The following is a 23,015-nucleotide window of genomic DNA, read 5'->3' as shown; positions in this document are numbered from 1 at the left end:
AGTTAGTGTAGGGTTGTTTCATGCCTTTTTTTTTTTGCTGCTCACGAAAACTGTTTTCATTAGTGTGACAGTGGTTTGACCTTGTTTAGTTCTGAATGGAGTTGTAGTCAAAGGTATGCTGTACACGTGCTCTACACATTGATTTGGATCTCTGCTGCAGATGCACAACAAGATAATGGTCTTTAGAATCATACCTCTGTTCTCTGTGAGATTGCCAGGTCACAAGGATGTCCTGGATCCACAGGCAAAGCTTGTTGGAATCAATTGTGTTGTACAGCAATCAATGGATGTGGAGCCCTTAGGGAGCAATACAGTCCATGTAGCAGCCAGAGTTCCAGGAGTGAAGTGTCAGGACACCCTGCATGGAAAGGGCCAAAAGAATCTCTGGGTTTGAATGCAACAGCTGTGGGACTGAGAGTGTGGCTGTCAGACAGCCCTGGGTGCGTGTCATGGGGACAATGGCAAGGTGGCACTTACACTGCAGGCTCTGTCTTCCAGGTGGATAAAGAGACCAACACAGAGAGCCCTGCACAGTCCTCCACTGTGGTTCGTCCGAAAGACAAAAGAGCAGCAAACCCACCCCAAACTCAGTTTGTCAGAGGCAGCACCATCATCCGCTCCAAAACCTTCTCCCCAGGACCACAGAGTCAGTACGTGTGTCGGGTAAGGAAAGGGCAACCCCGAGGGTGTAAATGCTGTGATGGGTGATATCAGGGTTCACTTAGTCTGAATTTTTCACAGAAACATGACAGTGCTTTCTTGTCTCCCCCTCTGGCTTCAGAATTTGCTCTGTCCTCACCTCTCAGAGAGTATCTTTCCCTGGAACTAGCAGCATTAAGCACAAATTTATAAGATATATATGTGCACATGTGTTTGTGGTACATGCAGCATGCTGAGATGCCCAAACTGACCTAGAAGGGCTGCTGTAAAATAGTGATGGATAGGCTGCATATCAAACCCTTTCCTGCTGCTTTAAGACTGTTCTGTGCTAATTTGAACTGATTGAGCTGTGTCCATCTGACTTTACATGAGGTGAATGTGAAACCTTAATAGAAATGGAAAGGTATTACCTGATAATGTCAGCAAAAAAACTGTAGAAGCCTGAAAGTCTCCAGTGTGCTTTGTCTCAAGGTAACTGAACAGATCATGTGTTGGGTTACATGTCACTTCCTCCGCTTTGAAATGTTTGTTCACAATTATTTCCTGAATTGAGGGTTAGAATAAACTATAAATAATGCCTCTTTTTAGTAGAATTGGCAAACAAGCAAGCACTGTTTTTTAATCATGCACAACCTGTCCCAAATGGGCATGTTCTGAACACAGCTGAGCCAGATTTGCTGTGCAGGTTCTCTCTGCTTCAAAAGCAGGTGCTTCCAGAGGAACAAACCTCACTTACTTTGCAGCACAGCTACTCTGTCCCAGCACATGCAGATCCCACACACCTGCTCCCCTCCTCCCCCAGCTTGGAGAAGGAATGTGAGAAGGGAATTAAACCCCACTTAGCTGAGCACTTTGTAAGGGACTAGAGACAATCACAAAAGAAGGCAGGCTGTGTATGTGTAACATGACAACTCTTCAGCTGACAAACCCAGGGGGGAGCTTTCAGGTAAACCTGCCTCTTCCACCACTAGCTTAAAATACATGTCATTAGAGAAAAGAGAATTCTCTGATAGAGAAGTCCCATGTTTTACAGATGCTAGAAAAGATTATTATTTTTATTATTATTATTATTGTTGTTGTTGTTGTTGTTATTGTTATTATTACTTAGAGTTTATTTTTCTAGGCTGTTTTGCCCAGGCTAGTTACTTTCACAGCAGAAGAGCAGTAGTGGGGTAGAGTCCCATATCATACCTTCTCTTAGACTGTGCAGAAATAGAGACACAATTCCCAAAAAGGGACAGAGTTCAAGGCTTGTGGCAGGATCTGTCTGTGCACTCAGACTGGGGTGTCTCCTGTAGCCTTTCACAAAACTTCATAGCTTTCACAAAACTTACAGCCACTTAGAGAACCCTCTGGTGTCACTGATAACGTGTGTATGCACTGCTTGTATTTCTTTCATGAAATATATGTGGTTTTCACGTTCCTTTTCAGCTGAATCGCAGTGATAGTGACAGTTCAACTCTATCCAAAAAGCCCCCCTTCGTTCGAAATGCGATGGAGAGACGAAGTGTCAGAGTGAAACGGGTAAGAACATCACCACTTTTTTTTTTTTCCTCTGGCACAGACACTTGGCAAAAACCAGAAAAGGGTTTTAAAGGAAAAATTTGCAAACATAAATCAATCGCCACATGCTTTCATTCACAACCTTTTCTTTGTGTGTGAGAAGTCTCTCAAGGCTCTCAAGGATTCTTTGATATAACAGAATATGACAGCGACGTTGAAGTTGGAATTAATTTAGAACAATGAATTTAGGAAGATGGTTCCTGGTATCTTCCATCTTGTCAGAGCACAAGGAGTAGCACAAACAGTTTTGCTGTGTTTATTATTTTGAGATTCCTAAGTATTTACAATAAACGTGAGGAGCTGGGGAAGAGGGTGAGGAGAATGATGTCTCAGATGCTCAGGTGACCCTGTTGTAGTGACTCCATGGCACACAATGAATCCCTATGCCCATTTTGGTGGCAGTCACTAAAATTCCCCCAGGATACTGATACTGAGCTCCTAAGGAGATGGTTTTCTTGGGACAGCTTGTGTTTGAAACCAGTAGAAGGCAACACATCACTGGAAAAAGCAATCACAGGTTTTTCTGCAGCATTGTGGATTCATCTGAAGATGAGACATTAAACTTAGAAGCAAGGTGTGCAAGCAGGATTTGTTTGGTTTGGAGGAGCTGCCAAGGAATAACTTTAGTGGAAACACAGAAATCAAAACACTTATCTCTAAGATTTTGAGTTTGTGTTTTCTGTCTTGAGATGGGCTGGAAAGCAGGATCAATAGAGATGGTTGGAAAAATGGGTCTTGTGATGTATTTGGCACTTCCTGGGGGGAGTGGTTGGGACAGTTCTCCTCCCTGTGTTCATACACCCCTTCTTTTCCAGCCTTCAGTCAAGTCCTTCGGTACAGAGCGTCTGATCCGCACCTCCCTAGACCTGGAGCTGGACCTGCAAGCCTCAAAAACCTGGCACGACCAGCTGGTTCAGGAGATCTCAGTGCTGAGGGAGCTGAAGGAACAGCTGGAACAAGCTCAAAGTCAGGGTGAGAAGGAGTTACCACAGTGGGTGAAGGACGATGAGAGGTTTCGGCTGCTGCTGAGGCTGGTGGAGAAACGAGTGAGTAACACCTGCCTTTGGGCTTCATTCAGCTAGTTGGGGAAAATGGGATTTTGGAATAGGGGACTTTGGACCATCACTAAAGGAAGCCTCAGCACTAGTCACTCTTGTCTTCCACATAGGGCTCCATCAGGCTGTTAGCCCTGAACCCTGGCATTTACCAGCACAGAGATTCCCTGCCCTAGCACAGGTGCCCATAGGAGGAGTCACAAAAGCCATCTGTTCTGCCAGGGCAGCCTCCCAGCCTGCAGTAGGTGCAGCGTGTGGTGGTTGGCACTTACCTCACTCTACATCACACCCTCCCTCATGTACAGGGCTCCTTCCCAGCTTCTGGGCTTGGCTGGGCACCTCTGCTGACACCAGGCAGAGACTGAGGTGTGATGGCACCAGGGGTAGGGGGGAGTTGGTGCAAGATGCTTTTGGGCACAGCAGGAACGTGGGGTGCCACGTTCTTATGTGAGCTGATCTTTTGGCTTAAAAGGTATATCAAGAAGACACCAAGAGAGTGCTGATAGCACCCATAATTCTTACCAAAGGCTGGAAGAAGACCTTAGAAAAAGCTCTCTCCATTACACTGGTTAATTGACAAGCTTCAGTTTAGCTCCTGTGGCTCATGCTTTCCAGAGTCAACAGTTTTCAAACCCCTCAGACCTCCAGCTGAAATACTGCTGTACTTGGAGATTAGTTAGGATAAAATAATTCCTCCTGGAAACAAAAACATTGTTGTTTATTTTTATTGTTTGTTTAGGTGCAAAAAACAGAACACAAGTGTGAGCTAAAGGCTGATAAAATGATGAGAGCTGCTGCCAAGGATGTCCACAGGCTGCGAGGGCAGAGTCGGAAGGAGCCTCTGGAAGTACAGTCATTCAGGTAATTACAGGTAAAGGGGAGGAAAAATGGACTGCTGCCATGATTTTTCTGTGGATAACAAAGATGCTGATGAGGAAGTCTGATCTTTGCAGAAGTAGTTAAATGTTAATAAGAACTTCTGTATTTTTATATCAAAGTATAAGGTCTGAGAGTCAGGGAAACTCGTTGCAGCACTGCACATGATCAAAGCAGCCAGCAGTACTCCACATCATTCCCCACCTGGCAGCAGGTTCTTTGACACAGAAGCAGCCCTTTGCTTCCCTAAGTAACAGACCTAGAAGGGAAAAAACCCTGAGCCTTTCTGAAATGGCTTTTGGTAAGGTCAGTGTTGTGAGTTTAACTGCAGCCTCATGCCTGATAAGTAAATTAAGAGGTGTAGGTTAAGGGAGGATGTACCGCTGCTCCTTGTGGGAACAGCTGGTGGGATAAACTCTCATGTGGATGATGGACATTCCTGGCAAGACTCCTGTTGCATTAACAACTGATCTTCTTTTTTTTTTAGAGAGAAAATGGCATTTTTCACACGGCCAAGGATAAACATCCCCACACTCTCTGCAGACGACGTGTGATCACCATAAAGTATTTGCTTTCCGGACAATTCTACAAATGCAGTTTGGGTTTTGAAGTTATTTATGTGGTATTATGAAGGTACCAAGGCATTTGTATATTAGAGCTTTTGTCAGTATGTGGATGTTTTGAAGATTTTTAGGTTAAAGTTATATCATCACAGAAACCAGCATTAAAGTGACAAGATTGTATAGTTTGTATATTTAGGAATGTATTTTTGGGAAATAGAATTTTAAATAAGAACAAATGCAGCGTAAGGTGCTGTTATTCTTAAATAATGCTGTTTAGACTTTTTGTACAGCTCTACCTTTTAGAGGTTTTACTGCAATAAAAAGAATTTGAAGGAACCTCACCCCTACCTTCTATGATGTTCTGCATCGGACTCTCAGTGATGTCTTTTGTACCCCGTGGGGAATGCAGGGAGCCAGTTTTGGACTCCCAAGTGCTGTGAACGAATTCTCTGTGAGCTGTGAAGCATTTGTGTTTCCTGCCAGGTCATAAAAGTAGGTGTGAAGTTCAGAATACTTGCACTTTTAACATTTGTACTGCAGCTCATGTCTGTAATGGGTCTGTTAAGGTAACGTGGGGAGCCCATTGAAACCACTGTTGTGGGTGGAGGGCTGCAGGTTTAAAGTCCATTTTAGGTTTTTCCAATAAAGTGACCTTTCTGGACAAACCTGCCTTCTTGCTTTTTGTCTTGTGTGAATCTTCTCATCCCTTGGCACCTAAATTGAGGTTTTTTTCTCTCACTGTCTGGAAGCATATAGCTTTTCATGTGTCTTCCTCTGTATGTCCTTCAGACATTTTTGAGAGGTAGGTAGCTGGTGGATATACCTTGGAGGAATTTGCTCCTGGGATTTTTCCTTTTGTTCTAAACACAGGTTTTACTAAAGGTGTTAGAGATGTAACTCACTGCTCCCTGGTTGGTTACAGAACATCACTTTGCACATAGTTGGGTAAGAGCCACTGGATGTTTTGTCAACCCCATTCCCAGCCCCTTTGTGCCAAACTTCTTGCCGTGCTCGTGGCTCTCACAGGGAATGTTCGCCAGCACCATCCCCTGAAGACTTTGTTGTTGTGTCACATGAAATGGTGTAACTGACATATTTCATAGAATCACAGAGTATGCTGAGCTGGAAGGGACCCACAAGGATCATCAGTCCAACCCCTGGCCCTGCCCAGGACACCCCGACAATCCCACCCTGTCCCTGAGAGCGTTGTCCAAACACTCCTGGAGCTCTGGCAGCCTTGGAGCTGTGCCCACTGCCCTGGGGAGCCTGGTCAGTGCCTGTTTCTTCTGGGGGAAGAACCTTTTCCTGAGATCCAACCTAAACCTCTCCTGACACAGCTCCAGCCATTCCCTCGAGTCCTGTCACCTGTTTTTCCTCCCCACCTGTCCATTCCCTGTGCCCATTTTGTACCCACACCCTGGGGACGGGACGTTTCACCTGTGAAACTGCTGGTTGGTGACACTGAATGAGGGATTGGGGGTGCCCTTCCCTTTGCTCCTCTTCTTTCCCTTCCCTTTCCCCCCCCTCTTTCCTTCTCCCCCCTTTCCTTCTTCTCCCTTTCCTTCTTCTCCCTTTCCTTTTCCTTCTCCCTTTCCTTTTCCTTCTCCCTTTCCTTTTCCTTCTCCCTTTTCTTTTCCTTCTCCCTTTCCTTTTCCTTCTCCCTTTCCTTTTCCTTCTCCCTTTCCTTCTTCTCCCTTTCCTTTTCCTTCTCCCTTCCCTTCTCCCTTCCCTTCTCCCTTCCCTTCTCCCTTCCCTTCTCCCTTCCCTTCTCCCTTCCCTTCTCCCTTCCCTTCTCCCTTCCCTTCTCCCTTCCCTTCTCCCTTCCCTTCTCCCTTCCCTTCTCCCTTCCCTTCTCCCTTCCCTTCTCCCTTCCCTTCTCCCTTCCCTTCTCCCTTCCCTTCTCCCTTCCCTTCTCCCTTCCCTTCTCCCTTCCCTTCTCCCTTCCCTTCTCCCTTCTCCCTTCCCTTCTCCCTTCCCTTCTCCCTTCTCCCTTCCCTTTCCTTCTCCCTTCCCGCACAAGCTCTCCCCGGTTGTGCACCGCAGGCTCGGGGAGCCGGGCCGCAGTTCCCCGGGCGGCATTCCCGATGGATGGGCGCGGTCCTCCCCGCCGCCCGGGGGCGCTGCCTCCGCCGTCCCTCCTCTTTCCGCTTCCCGCGGCGCCGCTCCCGGTTCCGGCCGCCCGAGGATGGAGGCGCGCGTGGCGCAGAGCGCGGCCCGGCTGGCGCGGCAGGTACGGGGCGGGACAGCCCGGGAACAGCCCGGGATAACCCGGGGGAGCCTGGCACGGCACGGGAGAGCCGCGGGGCGCAGGGGGCGGGTGAGCCCCGAGGGCGCTCCCCCGGCACCGTCCGGGGCGCGGGTCGGTGTGTGAGGGGAGGGCGGGCAGGGCTGAGGCGCCTCCTCGGCCGCTCCCCTGGGTGCCGGGGCAAAGAGCAGCGTTACAGCACTGCCTCGGGCCTGACGCTGTGTGCTCGTGATAAACTTCTGCAAAAAGTCTCCCCAGGAGTCATCGGGAGCGGGCGGAGCGGTGCTGGGTGTCCCGGTTCCCGGTTCTGTGCCCGGCCGCGCTGGGACCACCCGCTCCAGGAGGGTCCAGGGCCAGGAGCGTGTCCCGGGAGCCCAGGGCAGCTCCGGGGGTGCGCTCCCAGAGCACCTGTTGGATGGAGAGCGGGTGTGCCTATGGCAGCCCTGGTCTTCTCCAGCTGGGTTGTGGCAGCCATGAGGTGCTCAGGGTTGGGAAGAGGTGGTGACAACCGTCTCCCTTTTCAGTGACAATAACAATAACAAGAGATAAGTCAGACTGCCAGGTCTGCCTTGGTGAGTGATCAGTATTGACAGTCGAGGACAGAGGCAACTTCAGGAAAGCTTTGACTCCACAGGTTGACTTCTCATATGTTGCCCCAGGAGGATCTGACTGAGGTTCTGGACATTTGGCTTTAGGTTTTTGCCTGCCGTACTTGTGTGTTCTTAAGCAACTTTCCAGTGTGTTTTTTGCTTACAAACATAAGACAAGCACTGCCATAAAGCACCGAGATAATAAATCTGGCTGCTGAATCTCTGCAACTCCTCTTTGCCTCTGTTTTTCCCTTTCTTGTTTGTTGCTGCTGGGAGAGGAAGCACATCTTGGATATTCTGGTAAAGGTGTTCTCCCTTTGCCAACACTGCAGTCTGGTCTTTAGTCCTTAAACAAATTCCAGTCACTGAAGGAAAGCAGGGGAACAGTGTTCAGCTCTAACTCCAGGAGGCTGAAGGAGGCCATGTGGAATTACTGAGCCTCAGCCTACCTGACACCTTTCTCCACAGCTCCCTGTGCCAGCTGCAGCAAGCCCTGGAGCCTGTGGTGAGCCAGCCTGCAGGAGTCATTAGCTCTTCAGGAAAATAACCCAACCAGGAGCAAGAAGTGTGTGCTGAGTTATTGCACCGAGCCGGCTGAGCAGGGCTTGGCAAAGTAGGAATAGACACAAAACTGATCAGGAGGCAAGAAGAGAGATGTTCTGCTCCCTTTCTCATGCTCTCTCAGGCCATTTTCACCCCCCTTTTTTTTTCTTTTAAACACGATGGAGAAAAGTTCTGTCACATTAAAGCCCAGAGACAGAAGCCTTTGCAAGTTTCTTGTTAATTCAGTGGGATCTTTGGAAGATGGTCTTATGTGCTAAGGGAAAAGGTGAGGGTGATTTTGGTCCTATTGAAAAAGCTGTAGTTTTTTTGTATTCACAGGTGAGGGGAAGATTTCTAGTACTCAGCTGACCAAAGAGCCCTTGGAGATGTCAGCATGGCCTCATGTAATTCCTGCAGCTTCTCATGAGGTGGTCATCAGGTATGACCCTTTACTGACAAGTTGTGATAGTGCAGGTAGAATAAACCAGGGGGTGACACTTTATGACCTGAACAGTAGCTTTTTCCTTCCTTTTCTCAGTCACACATCTTGTAGATCAGAGGAGTGTTGGTGTTGTCTCCCTTCCTCGCTTGGATGGTACCATGAGAGAGGAGTTACAAGGGTTAGCTGTAGTTTGTTTTTCAGGAAGAATGTAGAATTTATAATACCCCTTCCATAACATCTAGTGTTCACAGGTGATTTCCTAGAGAATTAGCTTTATCACGAGATGCAGGGATAGGGGGCATTTATGATGTGAATATCTAAAGACCTTGTTCCAGGTGAGCTCAGCAACATGGTTATGGATTCTGTGGGGGTTGCAGAATCATAGCATATCTCAAGTTGGAAGGGACTCACGAGGATCATCATTTATTGGGATCCCAACCCCATCCATTCTGGAATCCAGCGTAAGCATTGCTGAGTTCAGGCTTTTCTGCTGGGTTGTTTTGAATGAAAACTTCATCATCTGTATTAGCTGTTGATGAGCATAAAAAGGGGGCCTGAAATGGCAGCAGCAACACTGGGGTAGGCAGCTGGGCCACCATGGTGAAACCTTCTGCTCTCAATTCTCACTCAGGTAACATAAGGACTGCTGCTGAAACTTTCTGAAGAAGAGGAGCACTACATGTGATAGGCAGATGTGATAGTCTGGGGTGACAAATGGGCTTGGTCAAACCTGAAATGGGGCCAGCCCGAATGCCTCCAGGTGTCTCTGCTGCTTTGGTGCAGTAATGGTAAAGAACTAGATGAGACTTGCTGAGCTGTGACATTGTTTTAGAGGTTTTTACCTCCTGGCCAAATTAGGATACTAATTGTCACCCTGTGTCTGGGTGGGAAAAGCTGTTTGGGCCAGGTGTCTGCCCCAGGGGTTGGTGATTCCTGAGAATCCTAGTTTTGGGTTCTGGCTGTGCATGTGGATAAACCTCTTTCCTCATCCTTGCTCACAGACTAACAGTATGGAAAGAAGCTCCAGTAGGATACTGGTTGTCTCACCTCCTACACGTCTTCCCTTGGGTAGCCAGAGGTGTTGGTGATGATGGAGGAAAATCCAGATCAAATTCCTGTTCTGAAAAGCTGGTACTGAAACATCTTGGTGGTTACAGCTTTGGAGGAATCATTTAATGCAGGAGGAGTATGTGTGAGCTGCTGCTTGTCTTGGATATGCAGTGATTTTAGTTTCAAAAGCAGAATGTGATTTTCTGGGTCTGGACAAGGTTTGCCCTCGATGCAGAACTCTCCTTGGGGTCTTGGTAGCCTGTCCTGAAGCTGGTGACTTTGCTAGAGAAAAGACAGTACTGTGGACACAGAATTTACAGATAATGTGTTAAGAGTAGAAGCTGCCTTTGTGCTTTTCTTTAAAGCACATTCTAGGGTTGAGGGAATGAGATATGCATTTCACTGCTCTAATGTTCTTTTAAGTCAGTTTGTTGCAATATTGGTCACTGAAACTTACAGTGACTCAGCTGTGAAAACACAATGAATTCTCTCTTGTGCTATTTTAAACTTGAAGTTCAGAAGATTTTTCAAAGGGGTGTGTAAGTTATATGAAATGCTACCAGGTTCAGGCCAGGAAGAAAAACTTGAAATAAACCAGTCTATTTGCTGTTGGTTGTATGGGGGGAGGTTGGTGGATGTACATGAGAGAAAATCAGTCGGGGCACATACTTTGGCTTGCTAGAGCTGAAATGAACTATTTGAAGTGAGTTAAGGTGCAGCTGTTCAATGATTTTGGTTATCTAAAAGCCAAGCTAGAGGATTTTATAAAGTTTTTTTTTCCTCAGAGTCCTATTTTTTCACATCTGAACTGCAGGAAGCAGCATCCCGTTCTCCTGTAGCAGAGGAGACCTTAAGGCTGTAAAAGAAGTGTGCCATAAACTGAAGCACAGCTGAAGAGTGACCTAAAAAGTACTGATTTTCAGCTTGGCCCACAAATAGGCCAATCTTAAGATTATTTTGCCTCAGCTTAGGTTTTGGAGCATCTGCAGTTAGTTACAGCAGCATTTCTGGGAGCTGTTGTTCAGGTGGACATACAGGACCAGAAGATTCAATGGCCCAGTTTTTTTTCCTAATTAAATATTCTGTTTGTTTCAAGAACAACAAAGTAAATGAGCCCTTTTTGATAAGGTTTGGTGGCCTGTTTGACTACAATAATAGCCTGAGCTGCATCCTGCTGTGGAAGTTCTGGCAGAGAAGAGCCTGGATGGGGGAGCTGAGGGGCTGGGAGCCAGGGTGAGCAGTGCTTGCTGCCTCTCCTTCCATAGAAGCATTGACTGCCTTAAATCTCCAGGAGCCTCCAGGCTCCTGGTGTGTGAGCCAGGTTTGTGGCTCAGGGCACAGAACTTGTTACAGAGGAGAACAAGAGATGGACAACAGGGGTGAAATTTCAGCTATTTGGTTTCTTTAGGGAGTGGGGTGAGGAAAATTCCTGCTCCTTGCAGTTGCTTCCAACCATGAGTCCAGGCTGTGAAGTCTGGAGGGACACAAGGAAGTTTGTTTATTTGGATCACAGAGGTTTACCTGAAATTCCTGATTGCTCCTGAATGCCTTGTGTCAGTTTGAAGGGAGAAGCCACACTGAAGGCAGGGAAGGAAAGGTTTTGTGTCTGGGTGGAAGTGAGTGCACACTGCAGAAATGCCCCTGTGCAGCAGCAGGCTGTACTTCCCGGAATTCCTGCCTCCAGGTGGGGTTTGAGCTTGCTGGAGTTGTGAGTGATTGTGGTTTCCTCCTCTGGAAGAAAAACTGTGAGATGGTGAAACTGGCTGAAGGAGGCTTTAGGGAATTTTGAGTCAGGTCATTTGACATCTTTATTAGATTAAAAAAGCTACAGGAAGTGGTTATTTTGGGGTGTTCCTTTATTAGCATGACCTGTTGTCTTTCTTGCACTTTTGTCCTGATATCAGTGAGATTGCCTTCTGACTGCCTTTTTTAAAGAACATTCCAGAATCCCTGGTTTTGATACAAATAGAAACAACCTTTACACAGTAATTGTTTGGAATTATTCAACTTCCACGTCGTTGCTGTTACCTTTATGAGAGGCAAAATAGATCTTGTAGCTCATCACCTCCTGCCCCCTCTCCAGGAATTGCTGTGTGACAATTCAATTTGCTTTCCAGGAAAACGAGATCAAGTTGTTGACTGCAGAAATTGAGCATCTGAAGAACTTTGGGTGCCTGGGAGTGTCCCCCAGTTTGGAAGGGCTGCGAGACGAAAACGCAAAGCTCAAGTATCGGTTAAATTTCCTTCAGAAGGTAAGGGAATAAAGAACAAAGAATTCTTGCAGCAGCATGTGGGGTTTTTTTGTTCTAATTAAGGCAAGCTAAATTAGTGATGCCAGTTTGTTACAGCTAGTGATGTGTGACAGTGTGCTCACTCTGCATTCTGACACCTTAACTGGGGACACATCAGATATTTTTTGGTTCCTTAAACAGAAAGCTACCTTATGAAACGTGTCAGTAGGTCAGCAAGCCCACACTGTCACATTTTGGCCAGTCATGCACTGGGTGGCCAAGCTAAGGTGTGTCTCAGGATCACTGACAAAAGTGTGAAAAGTAATGCAGCCCTGCATTCAGGGAAAGGTTTGTGCTGGGAGGTTCAACAGGAGAATCACCTGATTTTTATGTTGTACGTGTTGCTCCTGTGCCTAGAGGTGTCAGCCAGATCTGTCAGCTGTGCTTTGCCAGGCAGCCAAGGAGAAAAGTGGGATGTAACAGTTCCTCAGATGTTGTGAATTTGGCCTTCTGGATCCTGTTGTTTTTTTGGTGGCTTTTTTTTTTTCAGAGCCTTCAGGAGGAAAGAAGTAAAACAGTAAAAAGCATGATTAATATCAACAGCTGTCTTCAGGAGATCTTTGGAGCTGCTATTCAGGCTGCCTACCCAGAGTTAGAAAACCCTCCACTGGTGGTGACACCAAGTCAGCAGCCCAAATTTGGGGATTACCAGTGTAACAGTGCCATGGCCATATCACAGGTAAATGTAAACAATCTTAACAAAAAAGGAAAAATGGGGATGTTGTCTGTTGGAAGCTAAGTGACAGACAGCACAGTGAAAGTTGCAATCCTGGACTTGTTGTAGGTGTCTGGGCTGAGAATTGAGTGTGTGTCTAATGGCATTTTGGGGGAAGCATTGGCCTTTACAGAGTTGACCTTTAAAGTTTAGATGACTGTTATGAGAGAGTTAATGTGTAACACAGGAAAATGCTCAGTTCGTGGGATCTAAATCCAATCACGATTCAAGTGCTGCATTGATTTACTAATGATGTGCAATTATCTACCAATTAGTGAGCTGTATGTTTGGAACTAAAACCAGCAAAACAATAAATCACAATTCTGGGGAGTTACGAAATGTTGAGAAACACCTACATATCTCTGCATGCTCTTCCCTAGTGCCAGGAAAGTGTGATGTCCCCACACACATTTGCACATACTCCCTTCTCAGAGGGCAGGTGACAAACAGGTGCCCCATCCCTTGGGACTGCAGGTTCCCCTCGCTGCTCACACCTCCTGTTGTGAGTGTTTTGTGGGTGCTGATTGTTGTTGTGTTCCTAAATTTTCAGTTCTGTGACTAATACTCTTTCCGACCTTTTGAAGTGCACTATTCCACACACTTTTCATGCTCTCATTCCTGTCTCATTGGCTGTTGTTATCCAAGCATTTGCTAAGTGGAGGCTATGTGGGCATCCCTACATCTGTAGGTTTTATTTAATTTTAAAGTAAAATCTGCTATTTTATTTTAAATTAGCAAAAGGCAGGAAACATGGGGGTTTTGTTACGATGTTCTGATGTTGGAGGTTTTCAGGCAGCCGTAAGGATGGTTCCACTTTACAAACCCCCTGTTTAGTTTGTGCAAAGGAAGGAGTGTTTTTTTTTTTAGCCTGGCTGGTATCAGCAGTTACTTAGGAAACTATGGTATTGCTACTTTGTGGAAGATATTTGACCAAAGAGGACCCAGATAGAACAAGAGATACTTCAGCAGTTGGCTGTGCCTGGGCTGAAGTAAAACCAGGAGGTGTGGGAGAAAGCAAGCACCCAAACTTTGAATGCATTGGTGCCTTTGAGCCTCTAAACAGACTCTTTGTAACTGCAGATCTTTTATTTGGCAATCTCAACAGAGACAACTTTTTTTCTTTTTTTCACATGTTCTGCTGTCAGTTCACCTCTATGAATGCACTAGACTGGCAGTTTTGACAGGGAGCTTGCACTGCCATGTGTGGAATTGTGCTCCCCCAGGTCTCCACGGGCAGCTGCCGTGCCCGTTGTCCGGGCACGCTGAGCGTGACTGGCCATACGTGCCAGCCAGCAGGCGCCTGGCCGGGAGTGCCAGGGCGGAAACAGCCCTCACGAATACGTGTGCCTTCCCCTGCTCTCATTAGCATATTGTGGCAGGGCTGAGCCCCCTGGGTGACTGCACTGACACGGGATTCAGAGCGTTGCCACTTTTCTGACCGCTGCGTTACCCCAATTAAGTCGCGGTTGGGATTCTCGAGCGGTCCCGGCTTCCCAGCGCCGACGTTGTTCACATAACTCGGTGTCTGAACGGGCCCCCCCAAGCCAGGGTTTCGAGTTCCAGGTTGTCAGCTGTGCTGGTGAATAAGGGTTCCTAGTGCTGGGCTTGGCTGTGGAGTTTGTTCCCTGCATAGTGGGCTGGAGCTTGGCAGTGCTCACCCAGGCAGCAGTCTGAGAGTGTGTCAGCACAGCGGAGCCAGGGCATGACAGCAGCAGGTTATGTACTTCCTGTCAGCCTAACTTTTAGGGGCTTGGCTGTGGGGCAGGTCTCCCCAGGGTGTCCCCTGCACAGAGCCAGGATCACTGGGACTGCCAGAGGAGCGGGAAGTGCCCTGACTGGGGCAGCACTGGGACGTGCCAGGCAGCAGCCTCTCCCTGCAAGGCACTGATGTGGAAAGGGCCCTCACAAATGCCTATTGTTTTCCTGGGAGCTCATCAGCATATTAATGCCTGGGGTTTCAGCCAGGACCTCCCTCTGCTCCTTAGAGTCAATGGAGTATGGTAACCAATTCTGGAATGGTTCAGATAACACGCCTCTTATCTGGTATAACATGCCCATAATCTGGTTTTGCATTTATTTTTCCTGCTACTTTGAGTAGTATTAAAGGCATAAAGGAGGTTTACTTTTCTTGCCCATTCTAAGCCTTTACCATTCTATAAGGATCCTGTTATGACAGGTTAAACAGGAAGCTGAAAACTTTAGTAGAAATACATTTTGCAGCAGACTGCAAGTTAGCAAATACAAGCAAATTCTGAGTTGACAAAGAGGTACTTGATCTTCGTGGCCTTGATGGGAGCAAGGTGATGAGTTTTCAAACACATCACAGTAATAGCAGAAAATCACCTGCTCAGAAACAAACAGTTGTGGTAATTTTATCCAGTGTGAATGTAGTGTTTTGCAAGGGATTGGTTGAACTAGCTCACAGAATCCTCCTAAAGGGTATTTTTGTAAGATTTGCAAAAAGCTATGTGAGAAGATGCTTTGGGAATGGACAGGGAAATTTGGGAGTTGGACTAAATGATCTTTGAAGGTCCCTCCAACACAAACTGTTCTAAAGCAGTCATTGTATGTAAATTTTGAGTTCCTCACAGTGGGAGTGCCACAGTATCTGCATTTCTGTTCCACTCTGTAGAATGTTTTGGAGGATTGAATTTTACTTGATCTTCTTGTTGTGTTTCAGATACTGCTCAAAACCAAGGAACAGAAGGTTATCCCACGAGAAATCGCCGACAAAATAGCAAAAAACATTCCTGCCAATGAGTGCATTGAGAAGGTCGAAATTGCTGGTCCTGGTGAGATTAGTTTCATGTTATACAGTAGGTTTTAAAGCAGAAAGGGCATTTTTATACTGGATGGTTAACAGGGAAGCTGAGCTGAGTTCAACTCAACTGCAGTTTTGTGATTTGAAACTGCAGTTTGAATTTAAAACTGCAGGGTGAATTAGCTGCTTCTGTCTTGGTGAGCTTTGTAGCCCTCAGACTTGTGCAGCAGCAGAAATCTACCTCTGTATTAGAACTGACAAGTATGATCCTGACCCCCTTAATTAGCAATTTTTCCACTAATGCTTAAAGGACCAGCTTTTCCCCTTTGAATACCAGTGCTGGGTATCAGGCCACAGTCATGAAATCACAGCAAGAACTGATATACCCTTCTTGCTGTTCCTTGCATGGTAAGGAGACCTTGACCTCTCAGCACTGAGAGGCTGGAGCAGCATGGAGGTTATTAATTGCTGCATCTGTTTTATCCCTTATCATGTATCTTAAGACCCAAGAAGAAATACAAGGGCTCATATTCCTTAGGGCTTCAGCATAAACACAAAAATCCCATGGCACAGCCCTTCTGGTGCTTGGGCATAAATTTGTTGATTGGCTCTGTGAAGCAGAAGTAAAGCAGTGTCATCCCACAAGCATGGATTATCCCAGGTGAAACTGTATGGTTTAGGATATTAATTTTAAAAAAAGGAGACAGAGCAGGATCTGGTTTTGCATTCTGGAAACCAAATTATTTATTTCCTTGTAAAAAATTGTTTTTATAAGTTCACCTTTGAGAGACAGTGCACGAAAAGGAGTTATGTCAGTGGTGTAGCTTGAGCATCTGACTCCTGCAGTAAAGGCTGTAGTGATGTGAATCAGACTCTTCTAATCTGGGAACAGAAATTGTCTTCTAGTGACAGCTTTGTTGTCCTGTGGCTGAAAAGTGTTTTGTTCTGTCAAGCTGACTTCATATGCTTTTGTGCTTGAGGAAACAGAAATCCAAGGGCAAAGGAAACAAAAAGTAGTTTGAGGCATTTCTGCAGCCCCAGCACTGATGATTGGTTTTCTCCTCTAAAGGTTTTATCAATGTCCACTTGAGAAAGGATTTTGTGTCGAAGCAGCTGAGCAGTTTATTGATGAATGGAGTTCAACCACCAGCCATTGGCAAAAGGAAAAAGGTACAGCAGTGAGCACACAGGCACCTGCTATAGGTGAAACATGCTGGACTGCAGGTAGCTTTGAAACTCACCCCTGCAATGCTGTGCTGAGCAGATGTCCATGTCAGCAGGTTGTTAGAGCAGAGTAAGTGGGATGTGGCATAGGGCTCATGGGTAGGCTGTGTGTACATGGTGTGGTCTCTGGGGGGTGAGGGACGGGGCTCGGCTCCGTGGGGCAGGTGGTGTGCCCAGGTCAGTCTGGGAGTGATCCCTGACCCTGAGCTGGGCTGCAGCAAAGCCCCAGGCTGGAAGCCTGCTCTGATGTCCCCTCTGGGCCCTCTCTGCTGTGTGTGCTGCTGGCAGCAAAAGAGTGTGAGGGTCAGCAGAGGTGAGCCCTGTTCCCCCCGCTCCCCCTCAGCAACACCCAGATTAAACACAAGAGGTGTGGAAATGGCCACTGCCTTTTATTCATGTGTTCCTTTGTGTCCAAGGTGGTGGTGGACTTTTCATCCCCTAACATTGCCAAGGAGATGCATGTTGGCCACCTGAGGTCGACCATCATCGGGGAGAGCATGTCCCGACTGTTCGAGTTCGCAGGTTATGACGTTCTGAGGTGAGAGGTGATTTTTGGCTGTGGTGGGCTTGGTTTGGCTGAGTTTGTGCAGTACCTGTCTCTGTGCTTTGGCCTGTGTTGGTCTTTGTTTATAAGCACATGGCAAATAACCTGTTATGTGTAGAAAGACACTAAACTGAGCAAGTGTAGCAGTGTAAGAAATCAAGGGGGGCAGCAGCTTCATTGCAGTGAAATTGGGGGAGCTTGACTGGTTTGGGTTTCTGGTATTATGTGTGTTCCTTCTTTTGGCATATATATTTTTTAAATGTGTGTATCTTAGAGCATATGTTTAAAAAATCATTATTGTGCTCTTCAATTCCTTCAAGGTTAAACCATTTAGGAGATTGGGGCACCCAGTTTGGAATGCTCATTGCTCACCTCCAAGACAAATTTCCGGATTACTTAACTGTTTCTCCTCCCATTGGGGACCTCCAAGCTTTTTACAAGGTATTTGTAGCAAATAAGTGTGATATTTATGTCAACATCTCAAAAGCAGATGGAGGAACTTTACAGATTGCAGAGTATTTTGGAGAAACAAAAGAATCGAATCACTGTTAATAGATTATTGCAGTAGCCTCCCACAGGGTAATGAATTGTGGTATCTGGTACTGAGTTGTCTGTATGGGGCATGATCAGAGGGCTTTGTAAGCTTGCAACCTCTCTGTCTTTTGGGATGAGCATGCTTGGAGGGGCTGCTATGAATGGCAGCTGGTTTCAGGGGAGAAGGCAGTGCTTTTCCACCTGTGTTTCACTGCAGGAATCCAAGAGGAGGTTTGACACAGAGGAGGAGTTTAAGAAACGTGCCTACCAATGTGTGGTGCTGCTGCAGAGCAAAAACCCCGACTTCATCAAGGCCTGGGAGCTCATCTGTGACGTGTCACGCAAAGGTGACTTTGCCAGGTCCAGAAACGTGTCTCAGCAGTAGAACAACGGGGCTTTCCTCACCTTTATGTCTGAGACCATGCTCCTGTTTTCTGTTGAAAATCACTGCCACACTGCTACGAGAAGCTTAAAGTAAAAAGCCAGTGGTTACCACTTTGTGTGCCTTTAATGGAAGTATTTTGTTCTGTTTCCCTCCTCAAGAATTCCAGAAAATCTACAAGTGTTTGGACATCACACTCACAGAGAGAGGGGAATCGTTCTACCACGAGATGATGAAAGACATCGTCAAAGAATTCGAAGATAAAGGTGAGGCTTTTGGTCTCAGGTCAGAATTTCTGCAGCTGTGAGGATGTGTGGTAACCTCACTCCTACTTAGTGAGACTTAGGGCTGATGCTTTTCAAGTTGCATGTTCCCCACCTTTGCTTTTTCTCTTGGCCACATTTCCTAAGTGTGGAACTTTTGTGGCTTTTCCTTCTTTTTGCATTAGCAGAATTAATTCTTCTGTTTCACTCCAGAAAGCTTGAATCTTTCTTACTGACATCAAAATCAGTTTGTGATATTTGTAGGCAATAGCATGAGGTACTACTGGAATTTATTGTATTCTGAATAAACAGTCAGGGAGCAATACAGGACAGACTTCCTGGTCTTAGTGTTGTGACTGTGTGGGAACTTTGAGAAATCTCTGTGAAGACAGTGGGATTTTTGGATCATGTTGACTTTGAAACTGGCAAGAAGCCAAATGCAGCATGAGAAGTCTCTGGTTTTATGTGTTCCTGTCTGGATTCAGCAGTTCTTGAGTGTCACTGTCTGAAGTGTTCTGACTAGTCTTACCTCTGAAAGACTTGGTGCTAGGTCCTCATTGCATCTCTATACTGTTGCCTTTAATGTCATACCTTGTGATGCTGGGTTTGTGGCTGGGCAGGGGGATCTGGATGCCAGTGTTGGGAGTTTTTAAATTAGATCCCTTCTGGTAAGGCCACCTCTGTACAGATCTGCTTCCTTGTGTGTAGTTCTGGAAGTGCTGTACGGAATGTGACTTGGTTGACAAGGGAGTTCCATGTAGGTTTTTTCGTATTTTGAGCCGTTAATTATTTGATCATGTGAGTGTATGGCCTTTTCATGCTGGTAGCATCAGGGAAGTGTTTCTGCTGGCCCACAAGCCTCCCTACTGTGATACAAGACATGTTTTCCTTTGCTTTTGCAGGGTTTGTCCAGGTTGATGACGGGCGGAAGATCATGTTTGTCCCGGGTTTCCCTGTGCCGCTGACAATCATGAAATCAGACGGAGGTTACACATATGACACGTCAGACTTGGCTGCTCTTAAACACAGGCTGTGTGAAGAGAAGGGTGACATCCTTATCTACGTAGTGGACAGTGGACAGGTGAGTTCCCCAGTTCTGCTCTCACTGCTGGTGCAGCTCATCACAAAGTGTGTTAAGTGCTGGATGCAGCAGTAACGCAGGTAGAACACCACAGGGTCTTTAGTGTTGTTGGTATATCTACCCCTTACCTGTGCAGTGATGGGAATTCACCATCTGTAAGCTTCTGTAAGCCAGGAAAACTCTTCAGAAGGTTGAACTTTCTGATGGGGAATTTCTCTGTGGAGCTTGAAAAATTTTACGTCTCGTAGCGAGAGCGTTGTTGTGAATGAGATAAAGCAGGGAAGAAAACTCTACCTGGAGGAGTGGGCTGAGAACCGTTTTTTGGTGTTTATTCCTTGCAGTCTGTGCATTTACAAACAGTGTTTGCAGCTGGACAGATGATTGGCTGGTATGACCCCAAAGTGACCAGAGTGGCCCATGCCGCGTTTGGAGTGGTGCTGGGAGAAGACAAGTAAGTGCTTGGGTGCAGTTTTGCCTCTGTATTTGCCTTGGAGAGGATGTTTGAGTGAATGCAGGAGACTTGCTCTTGTTTGTTGACAAGTATGTGACATGCCAAAAAAAAACCCAGAAGAAAGCACCTCATCCCATGCTGTTTTCCATAACTGTGTCATTTTGTTGCCTGTCATTGTCCTTGATCCACTGGTGCTGTGGTCACATTCCCTCTTGGACCTGGCTTCTGCTGCCTGGCATTTGGGGAGGGGCACTGGGATTGGCTGGTGGAAGCTGATGTGAATACTGGGAGATGGCAATGGTAAAGGCCACAATTGCCATTACTTTCTACCTTCTTCATAACATAAGTTGGGAAAAGGCTGGCACCGGTATTGTATCCTGCCTGATATTTGGTGTTGGGACAGTTCTGACTGTGGGAGCCTTCCTGGTCAGCACCCCGTGGGTGTTCTCTGTTTTGTAGCTGTCTGTGTGATGGCAATTTCTTCAATACAAAGAGATCTGCCATGTGCTTTTTTACTAAGCCATAAGGTGTGAGCAGTGGAAATCCCTGCAAGAGACTCTGGTGCATGTCCTAGATCTGCCTGGGGTGCCCTAGGCAGAGGGTGGAAGTGTTGTGCCTCTTATGCAGGTGGTCATTTTGTCTGTGTGTTTTCAGGAAGAAGTTCAAAACTCGTTCAGGGGATACAGTGCGTCTCATAGACCTGCTGGAAGAAGGGCTGAAACGAGCTATGGACAAGCTGAAAGACAAGGAGCGGGACAAGGTACTTGTGACAGATTGCTTATCTTTCCTGGGAACTGCTGAGTACTGCAGAGCTTCCTGGGGGTGGGAGCAGAGAGCTGGGCCTGGCAGGAGAGCTGGGCCTGCAGGAACTGTCAGGTCTCCCCTGTGTGCTGGCAACAGCTGTGACTCCCCCAGGATGCAGGAGGTGATGGAAGAATATAAAGTTTGGACTGTCCAAAATGCTCTGTAAGGGTTGGAGGACCAGGTGTTTGTTATGTGTACATAACAAGAAGCAGGAGTACAGTATGAACATCACACCTGACAGGTGGGACACTGTAGGGCTCAGAGGTCTTGTGGGCTGTCAGAAAAGGGAGTCAGCCTTAGCCTGGGCAGGGCTGCAGTGCAGTTGATTGCAAGAGAAGTGAGATGTGAATGTGGGGTTGTCTGGTGCCCTGAAGTGGAGAGGTGTGTGTGAACTGAGTACCACGTGGGTAAAATCCCCTCAGCAGCCTGGGCTTTCCTCTTGAGCCCTGCTGGGTGGCCAGGGCTGCATGTTCTGGTTCATTAGGGCAGCGTAGTGTCCTTCCTCTTGACTGTGATCTGCTTTGAATTTGCACCAGGTCCTCACAGCAGAAGAGCTGAAAGCTGCCCAGACATCAGTGGCTTTTGGATGCATTAAATACGCAGATCTGTCCCACAACAGACTAAATGATTACGTGTTCTCCTTCGACAAGATGCTGGATGACCGAGGGAACACAGCTGCCTATCTGCTGTATGCCTTCACACGGATCAGGTGGGTGAGGGAGCAGGGGGAGTTGGTGCTGATGCTCTGCACGTGTGGGCAGAGGAGTGATGGTCGCATCAGTGCTGGTGGAGGTTGGTTAGAGAAGGCAGCTACACTGGTGTGCACCACAGGCAAGATTTTATTTGTCACTGCAAATGGTGTGTGCTCTGCCACCTGAAATGGCTCCTCTGTGTGACACACATCCCAGGGAGGGAGCTGCAGGAGTTTCTGGTAATCAGAGAATTTGGGTGGTTGGAAAAGGGTGAACCTGTGCTCCAGCAGCTGCTCAGCTCAGGCATTGCCATACCCCACAGTTTTTCTGGCACCCTGAGCCCTGGTTTGCTTGGCAGCATCATGTGTCCTTGCTGATGTGGGTGCCCAGAGCCCATCCATCCCTGTTCTTGTGCAGTGCCCTCCTGGATCACCTTGAGGGCAGGGCCTCCCCCTGTGTCCCCAAGGCTGATTGATCTCTTTGGCCTGGTCACCCAGGACTGGACATCAGTCCTGGGACAGGCCTTGACCAGGCTGGCCCCAGGCAGGCTGAGCAGTGGGAACCCCACCAAGCATCCCCTGTTCTGGATCATTCCAGGGCTATCGCTCGCCTGGCCAACATTGACGAGCAGATGCTGCGGAAGGCAGCCAAGGAGGAGGTGCTAATCCTTGACCATGAGAAGGAGTGGAAACTGGGCAAGTGCATCCTGAGGTTCCCTGAGATCCTGCAGAAGATCCTGGAGGACCTGTTGTTGCACACACTCTGTGACTACCTGTATGAGCTGGCCACCACCTTCACCGAGTTCTACGACAACTGCTACTGCGTGGAGAAGGACAGGCAGAGTGGTGAGTGTTGGCCGTGGGGTGCTGCGTGTGCCTGCCACTTGTCATAGTACAGACACTGCAGGGTGTTCCCCTGTGCTGGGAAGGCTGTTGTCACACTACCTGCTGCTGCAGAACAAGGGTCTGTATGGAAGGACAGCCCATGTTGTCATCTGCCTGTGAGCAGGAAGGTTGAATAGAGTTGGGAGCAGCCAGGCATCTGGAAACACGAGGGCTGGTCAGTCTGCCTGGCTCAGGGAGAGCAGGAGGGGCTCAGTGTGCCAGTCCAGGGCCAGGCTGTGGGCAGAGGGGAAGGCACCATTGGTTGTTCTGAGCAGCTGCTCCAGCTCCTCTGTTGGTGTTTTCCAGGCCAGATCGTGAAGGTGAACATGTGGAGGCTGCTCCTGTGCGAAGCCACTGCCGCCGTCATGGCCAAGGGATTCGACATCCTGGGGATCAAGCCTGTCCAGAGGATGTAGCTGTGCCCTGTGGAACGACAATAAAGGGACTGAACAACTGGAGTTGTCTGTGTCTGTTGGGATGGAGTTGTGGTAAGGGAAGGTGCTCTGGGGGAGCAGCACCCCCTTAGGAGAGAAAGGAAGAGAGGAATGAAAAGCAAGGAGGAAGTAAGGGAAGAAGGAAAGAAAGGATGCGGGGAGGGAGGAAGGAAAAGGAGAAAAAAGGAGTGTGGCTTCAGCAGTCACAGGCACAGAGGCAGAAGAGGGCTGTGGGCACAGCTCAGAGCAATTCCCGGTGCAGGATCCAAAGCCCATGAACTCCAAACACCCAAGGGTACCTCCAGGAAACCCTCCAGCCACATGCAGCCTCCCTCACTCCCAGAGGCAACCTTACTGTGGTGACTTTC

The 23,015-nt window shown here is 47.5% G+C and overlaps 3 protein-coding genes across 7 annotated transcripts in view; 2 read left to right on the top strand and 1 right to left on the bottom strand.

The window, feature by feature from the left end:
- WWC1 (WW and C2 domain containing 1) overlaps window positions 1-4,757 on the top strand; it is a 66,489-nt gene extending 61,732 nt beyond the window's left edge. Inside the window, exons 19-23 of the mRNA XM_051793449.1 lie at window positions 499-663; window positions 2,092-2,184; window positions 3,039-3,269; window positions 4,018-4,139; window positions 4,642-4,757. Coding sequence (XP_051649409.1) covers window positions 499-663; window positions 2,092-2,184; window positions 3,039-3,269; window positions 4,018-4,139; window positions 4,642-4,708 — 678 coding nt within the window. The 3' untranslated portion in view covers window positions 4,709-4,757. The remainder of the gene's footprint in view (window positions 1-498; window positions 664-2,091; window positions 2,185-3,038; window positions 3,270-4,017; window positions 4,140-4,641) is intronic.
- Window positions 4,758-6,839: 2,082 nt separating this feature from the next.
- Window positions 6,840-22,667, top strand: RARS1 (arginyl-tRNA synthetase 1). 2 transcript variants are annotated; one of them, XM_051793502.1, is made up of 16 exons: window positions 6,840-6,947; window positions 8,435-8,534; window positions 11,705-11,839; window positions 12,369-12,557; window positions 15,274-15,385; window positions 16,424-16,524; window positions 16,995-17,116; window positions 17,443-17,563; window positions 17,874-18,003; window positions 18,200-18,304; window positions 19,204-19,382; window positions 19,724-19,833; window positions 20,488-20,593; window positions 21,174-21,346; window positions 21,927-22,174; window positions 22,520-22,667. In XM_051793502.1, the coding sequence occupies exons 4-16, from the start codon at window positions 12,405-12,407 to the stop codon at window positions 22,627-22,629; spliced, it is 1,770 nt and encodes a 589-aa protein (XP_051649462.1). In that variant the 5' UTR covers window positions 6,840-6,947; window positions 8,435-8,534; window positions 11,705-11,839; window positions 12,369-12,404; the 3' UTR covers window positions 22,630-22,667. The 2 variants fall into 2 exon arrangements, with proteins under 2 accessions (XP_051649462.1, XP_051649461.1); XM_051793501.1 differs by lacking the exon at window positions 8,435-8,534 and having other exon boundaries at window positions 6,850-6,947.
- LOC127473636 (rho GTPase-activating protein 7-like) overlaps window positions 22,523-23,015 on the bottom strand; it is a 54,277-nt gene continuing 53,784 nt past the window's right edge. For all 4 annotated transcript variants that reach the window (XM_051793497.1, XM_051793500.1, XM_051793499.1 and 1 more), the window contains exon 13: window positions 22,523-22,636. The gene's annotated coding sequence lies outside the window, so the exon portion shown is untranslated. The remainder of the gene's footprint in view (window positions 22,637-23,015) is intronic.

Source organism: Manacus candei, unplaced genomic scaffold (genome assembly GCF_025592945.1).
Source record: "Manacus candei isolate 608988 ecotype Guabito, Panama unplaced genomic scaffold, ASM2559294v1 h1tg000037l, whole genome shotgun sequence".
In the NCBI taxonomy this organism is placed as follows: Eukaryota; Metazoa; Chordata; class Aves; order Passeriformes; family Pipridae; genus Manacus; species Manacus candei.
This window is presented reverse-complemented; position numbering and strand designations above follow the sequence as displayed.